At 17.5% G+C, this 7,716-nt stretch overlaps 1 protein-coding gene across 2 annotated transcripts in view; it reads right to left on the minus strand.

Moving 5' to 3' along the window:
- The window catches only part of LOC102672041 (probable cytochrome P450 303a1), a 22,507-nt gene that overhangs the window by 14,454 nt on the left and 337 nt on the right, over positions 1-7,716 (minus strand). Inside the window, exon 1 of one of the 2 annotated variants that reach the window (XM_031514468.1) lies at positions 981-1,015. The exons of the other annotated variant lie outside the window; for it this stretch is intronic. Coding sequence (XP_031370328.1) covers positions 981-1,000 — 20 coding nt within the window. The 5' untranslated portion in view covers positions 1,001-1,015. Of the gene's footprint in view, positions 1-980; positions 1,016-7,716 lie in introns of those variants that run through there. 2 annotated transcript variants of the gene reach the window in all.

The raw sequence follows: 7,716 nt of genomic DNA on the forward strand, positions 1-7,716 counted from the left end.
AGTTCTAATAATTTTAATGCAATTTAAATTCTTATCCACATATTCTGATATTAATTATATATTAACTATATCTCAATATATTAGTGAACATCAAAGCGAAAAAATTGCTAAAATATTGTGAAAGTACTACATTCAAATAATAATAAATTTGTGAAATTGTTTTCTAAATTTCAATCGGTTAATTGGAAAATAAATTGATAAATAAATTTTTATCTTATAAATAAAAATTAAATATACATGTTTTTTACTATTATTTTATAATTTAACTATTCCTTTAAGATAATAAGATATTTTTTAATTATTGTTAATGGTTTATTTGTAACATGCAGAAAGATTATTAGAAAAAAAAATAAAAAAAGAACTTTACAATAAATTATAAAGTTTAGAATATTAAAAAAAAAAGAAGAAAATTTATAAGAAGATTTAAAATACTGGAAAAATTTGAAAATTGATATTCGAACAAAAAAAAAAACGTCGTTATATCAGAATCGAGATAATGTTATTTTAGGAAAAAAAAATCATTTATCAATGCTAAATAGATAAAACAAAAATTAAAATTGTTAATAAAGATCACTCAAATAAAATCACCTTTATCTGAAAACTGTATTACATGATAGAATATTTAGAAAAAAACCGCACATTTCAGAAAAAAATGCTCAAAAATATTAAAATTTTAATAAAAAATAATTATAAATCACATTTTGAATATCTATAATTTGGAGTGACAAATCCAAATTTGAATTACAATTGAAACGGAGACAATATTTATGAAAAAAAAAAGATATTTAAATAAAATATTATCATTCTAACTATAAAACATAGTGGAGATTCTAGTATGATATGAGATTGTTTCAAAATATAAAAATTCAAGAATTAACAGTTATTGACGATATATTAATGGTAACAAAATACATAAAAATATTAGAAAAAAATTTATTTCCATCAATTAAGAAATTCAAATAAGAGAATTATGAGTTCACTGTTGAAAAAAAAGTCGCATAAAGGAGATTCTTCGCTTTGACCGTCTATCCTCATTTTATTGACATTCTTGACATTACATTTGACACTATAGTAATAGAAGAATTATAATTTGAATATTTGAAATCATAAATATTATATTCATTTAAATGAAAATTATGCTAGGATAATTAACAATCTAAGATTTAAAGTTGAAATATTTTCGAAATTATTATTTATTTTGATATTATGTATTTAGTATATTGATTATATATATTAATATATTTATGTCTAATTTATTCGTATACATATTATTATTTTAACTACTTCAATATGAAATTATATTTATAAATTAAATTATTGTCACAAATCATAATTATCCTACACATATTATGAGAAATAAAAAAAAATTTTTATATTATATTGATACGTTAGAATATTCTGGATTCTATACCTATGTTAATACATTGAAATTTAAATACAGATTGTTTTGATAGAAACGTTTTTTATTACTCCTCTCTATCATGTAATTGAATTAATATATATATCAATATTGACAAATACCATGCTAGAAACAAAAATATGTATAAAAATAGGTGTTTCTTTTTATGTTAACCAATCAAATTCGTATTTGTTTCGTGAGATTTCTTTCGAACAGTGAATTATTTATCACATTTCAACAATCAACAATAAAAATAATGATAACAACTCAAAACATTACAAAGTCAAAACATTAAAAAATTTATCGAGAAAAATAACATATTGCTTATCTTGATTATTACAGAGTTTCGAATCTTTCAATTATTTATAAAACAAGTATTATAAAACTATTTATAAAACAGTATTTATAAAACAAATTGATAGAAAAATATCAAAAAGAAAAATATGCAAAAGTGAAAGTTTAAAAAAAATATGAAATAAAATTCTGTAACAACGAAATTTGATGATTTTAAAAAAATGGTATATTTAATAGTATTATATAATAATAATATATAATATATAATATAGTATTTAAAAAAATTAATATTAATTTTAATATAAAAATAGCATATTAGCATATTAAAGTATGCTATATGCTATTTGTTTATCATTCAGAAATCATCATAAAGGCTATTAATTTTCTTAATAATATTTTAGTTATTATAAAAAATTACAAAAAATTTCGTTTATATTTTGTTTATAGATAATGTTAAATTAATTTTTGATAGATGGTAATTATAAAAACTTCGTTAATTGTATTATTAAATATGTAATATAATATTATATAATTTAATGTAAAATAAAACTCTTTATTATAATATTATTTAATAAATTTTTTTATATAATATTATAATATTATTTTAATTTAGAATATTATTTTATTATAATATTAAGATATTTTTGTAGATATTTTGTTTTTTGCTTGTTTTAACTGTATCCTTTTATTAATATTTTATTAAAATAACAAGCATGAACTTAAATATTAAATTAGTAAACTAAAACTTGAATGTTTTGAAATTTTAACTTAATTTTAATTTATTTCGCATTATTGTAAAGTGTATTTATAGATATTTAGTATTTATAGATATTATTTGTTTTTAACAAAATTAAAGAATCATAAATTTTTGTCATAAATTTTAATCATTGATTTTTAAAATGTTATGACTTTGCGAAAAGAAATTATATGATATAAATTTATCAAAATTTTTAGTTTTTTATTTCTGAATTTCCATAATAATTTTCTTGTATTTAAAAACATAACATGGCGATAACAGAGTAATAATAATAGTTTTTCAAAAAAATGTTAACAATTCTATGAAACTTTTATTTTTATAATCTTGAAATTTATTTTTTCGAAGATTGCTTTTTGTTATAGAATGAAAAATTAAAAAACTAAAATTTTTTTTAAATTTTTATAAATTCAATTCATTTTATAAAATTAAAAAATTAAAAATTTTTCTCAGAATTGGATTAAGATCATTTTATAGAGAAAGTTTCCTCTTTAACAATTCTTAAAAAATTGAACATACAATCAAATTTATATTTAGCATATTTAGTATATCTAAAAATGAATATTATAAAATGTATGATACTTTTAGAAAGATTCTAGACAAAATGATAAAAAATATATATATACATATATATTCGATAAGATTTAATTATATAATTTATTGATATATTGATTATTATATTAATAATATATTTTAAATTTTTATAATATTTATAAAATAAATTATAAATATTATAAATTTTAATTTTAATTATAATATTTTATAAATATTTTAAATTTGTATTAGATAGAATGAGATAGTAAAGAACGCTCAATTGGGTACGCGGCAGTATTATAATGTTACTTGTATAATGTTTTTTAATAAATAAAATAAATACATTGCTATTCTTTTATTACACTTCTGTATAATTTCATATATGAATTTCATTATATGAATGTAATATACAATATACACATATAAATATCATGTAATATAACTATGTAACAATCTTATATCGTTTAAAAAAATATCACATTTTAATAATATATTATCTTGTACTGCAGAGTCAAGTTTAAAATTTGATAAAATAATACATATTTGAAATAATGTTATATAAGTATTAAAATAGTGTTATATAAATATAATAATCTGCATATAAAATTAAATTATATGATAATAAATGATAATTAATTATCGTATATATTTTATTATTAAAATAATTTTATTTAAAAAAATTAATATGAATAATCAATAAAAATATCATTAGTAATCAATACTAATGTGAAAAAAAAATGCAATGTTTATATAATTTTTTTTATATATAAAATTTGGTATTAATACGATATAAAATATAGATATTTCAAATTTTAAAATATAGAATTATTATTATTATTTTAAAATATATTAAAATATTTTAAAATATAGATTAAAATATAGAATTTCAACTTATTATTATTATTATTTTTTCCTATTCACTGATCTTATCGGAATAAAAAATATTGAATTCAAACAAAATAGAGACAAAGATTTTTCGATCGATACATTAATAATCTATATAATTCAAATTGATTCAGAAGATAAATAAATTTGTAATAATAAATAAATGTGTAGAAAAATTGTGTAGAACATTTAATCTTTTTAATCTGAAATTTTATGGGAATGTGTTTTAATTTGGTTTTATGGATATCAATAAACAAATTGAGTGTTATGCAACTTTTTCATGGCTTTTAACTATGAATTTAAATAAAATAATGCATAATATCAATATTCTAGATTTAGATATTTATTGAAACTTATTTGAGTTAAATTTTTAAAAACAGTTACATAATGCATATATTTTATATTACTAAAAATCAGAAATAGTTATCTGTATATAAAAGAATATTATCTGTATATAAAGTATATTTATTTTTATTGAAAGACTATGCTACTGTCGCGCATGTAACTGAATATTCTCATTTTTTCGCTGTTTCACTATATCTAATATAAACTTAAAATTCTTAAAGCTTATTATAACTCATAATAACTTAATTAATTAAATTATCATAATTAAATCATATATATGAATTTTTTTATTATTTTGATGTCTAATATCCATATCTCCAAAAGTGTTCTATATTTTTATGAACATATATATATATATATATATATAGAGTGTTGTAATAATATACAAAAATGTTGAAATATCTATAAAGAGATTCCTGAGGTAATTGTAAACATTTTTCTTTGCAAAAATTTTTCTTGATTTATTAATGAATTATAAAAAATATTAGCTAATCAGAGAGCTAATTATAAGAGTAACTATGTGCTTACTGAACACGAACAAATTCAAGCAATATAAAGAAAGTGTGTTAATATAATATATGAAAATATGGATTGAAATTTATTTATTAAAATATAAGCAATTAAATTTTAGACGAAGCAAGATAGAAATAGAAATTGCTCTGTTTCTATTACATCATCAATGCCCACTTTCTTCTTTTTTTGTCTTATCTAACTTAAATTGTTTAAAACTTAATAAATATATTACTGATATTTTTATATCACTTTTTGTGTTTATTTTAATAACTTTTTAAAAATCCCATATATTTATATTTTGCATATATTATAATATATATATTATATATATTATAATATATATATTATACATATATACTTTTCGATGGCATTTCTCGTAGTTATTATATAATAGAATTGAATATTAAAAAAAGAGCAAGTAAATAAAGTAAAATTCAAATATAAAATTATAAAAAAGAATAGATATGCATATATATTTGACAATTTCTATCTTCGATTTATTTTTTTATCACTTTAATATTCAAATCTATCTCTTTTTCTTGTTAATCTCTTTTTTATGTTCGATTTCAAATATATGAGAAATGCTATTAAAAATTCAATCAAAACTTCCAAAACTATTAAAATTTTTAAATCTTATAAAACATATAAAGAATTTTAAAAGTCCTAAATTTCAAATTATATTTGAATTAATTCGAATCTTCATTTTAATAATTTCAAAATTGAGATTTGAATACTCATCTACAGTTTAATAAATAAATCTCAATCAATATGTATTTATTAATCTCTTAAAATGCTTCTCAAAATATATTCTATGAATATATTAATACTTTATACACAGAAAATTTCATTAAAAATTTTCATTTATTTTGAGAATTTCATTTCTTATTAATCGAGATCAATAAAAACTTTTAAGACTGTGTTTCAAAGAATAACTTTAAAAAATTAATGGCTCCGTACTTTAAAAAATTAAAAAACTTTTAAAACTTTAAAAAATTAATCTCCGTAATTGAAAAAATTCATGACTTCGATATTATCCGGTTTTGAACATTTTAAACCAAAATGCACGAGTTTCTATTGGAGTTCTTGAAAAAGAAAGTGAGAGAAAGTCATATACGGAAGGACCGATACATGCTCTCACTTTCATTATTTCGTAACTTCTTGCGTAATCGATTTATGTATATTTTTTTAATATTAAAATTTTTAATTTTAAAAATTTGTTCTTTTTTTTTTACACATGACATCTTTTTATATTTTTTAAATTTGCGAGTAATATAATACTATATATGGAATTATATATATAGTATTAGCGAATATAATATTATAACTATTGTTTATTTATTCTTTTTTTATTTTTTGATTAAACCAATCATTCTTGCAAATCTTTTTAAATTAAATCTTTATCTATCAATAAATATATTTTTTTATAAGCAATAAATAATAATGAATGAATAATTAATGAATTTCTAAGTAGTTAAAAAAAAATATAGAAAAAATTGATTCCTTTTTAGAATAACTTTATCAATAATTAATCTGCTTATTGCATCTAATCATTAATAAATTCAATCATATTTAGTCCAATGATAATGTTTGAAATTCATAGAACTAAGATTTTTATGATACATAATCATATTATAATATAAATCACATTTTTTAAGATAAGTTGTTTTGAAAGATTAAGAAACAAGAAATAATTCTTAATAAATTTGTATCAATCAATTTTTTTTGATAAAATGAATTGAAATTACTTATGTCTTATGATTGCATAAAGTAATTCATACATGAAAAATCAAAAGAATGTAATAAATGAAGGAAATAATGTAATAAAAAAGATAAATAACAAATGAAGATAACAAAAACGGCAAATTATAAAATAATTTAATATTACCAAATATTATCAAATGAGTAAAATATTCAAAAAAAAAAAGTTCATTTTATTTTTTAACATTAAAAATTTTAAAAGAATTTTTTGTTTATTGAAGTAAATAATATATTTTTTTATTTTTGCTATTTTTTTGACATTATTCATTGTTTAGATAGCTTTAAAATAATCAAGATAGGGCATTTTTTACTTGGAATAAAAATAAAAATAATTTGAATAAAACAAAAAATAAATTTATTTCAAATAAAAATGTTTGCAATTCTAAAATTTTATTTATTCTAAAATATATTATAATATAATATATATATTTATTATAATTATAATAAAATTTTATTCTAAAATATCTAAAAAAAAAACTATTTATTTTTAAAATATTTGATTATTTCAAATAACAATATTTATATAATAAAAGATAGAATTTACATAATAAAAAATAACAAATATAAAAGTTTTTTATATATAAATCATATCAAGTAGTGCAAATCAAAAAGTTCGAAAAAGAAAGTACTGTTCACTACGAGAAAAGTTCCACGAAAGGAATGTGCATTTGATTGGTTAGAATGGGAAGAAAATGTCTATTTTTATACATATTGTTTTTATTAACATCTTATCAACGTGTATTTGTTACACATATATTAATTTGATTGTGTAACAAAAAAATAATAGGATTTACTGAAGCTAAGATAATAAATCTAATAAGATAATTTCTCACATGACTCCATTATTGAAAATAACATCAATATCTTATTAAAATTATCTTATTGATATAAAACTTTCTATTCATTTTGAATATTCAAAAAATCAAATCTCATTTAGCGTATGATATCAGGAGGGTAAACGCGTGGTCTTCAAGAGCGTCAAAGATGGGGATAAGCGAAGGATTCCTCTTGTGTTGTCCCATGAACTTCTTTTCATCAGTGAACAATACTTAAATCTAGATAAAAAAAAAGGAAATAGGAATTTTACATAGAAAAACTAATAACTTTTGGGAATAGAAAAACTATTTCATTATAAAAAATATTTTATTATACTATTATACTATTATTATATTTTATTATAATATATATATATTATATATTATATTTTATTATATATATATATTATTATTATATA

Source organism: Apis dorsata, unplaced genomic scaffold, assembly GCF_000469605.1.
Source record: "Apis dorsata unplaced genomic scaffold, Apis dorsata 1.3 scaffold_1005, whole genome shotgun sequence".
Taxonomy (NCBI): Eukaryota; Metazoa; Arthropoda; class Insecta; order Hymenoptera; family Apidae; genus Apis; species Apis dorsata.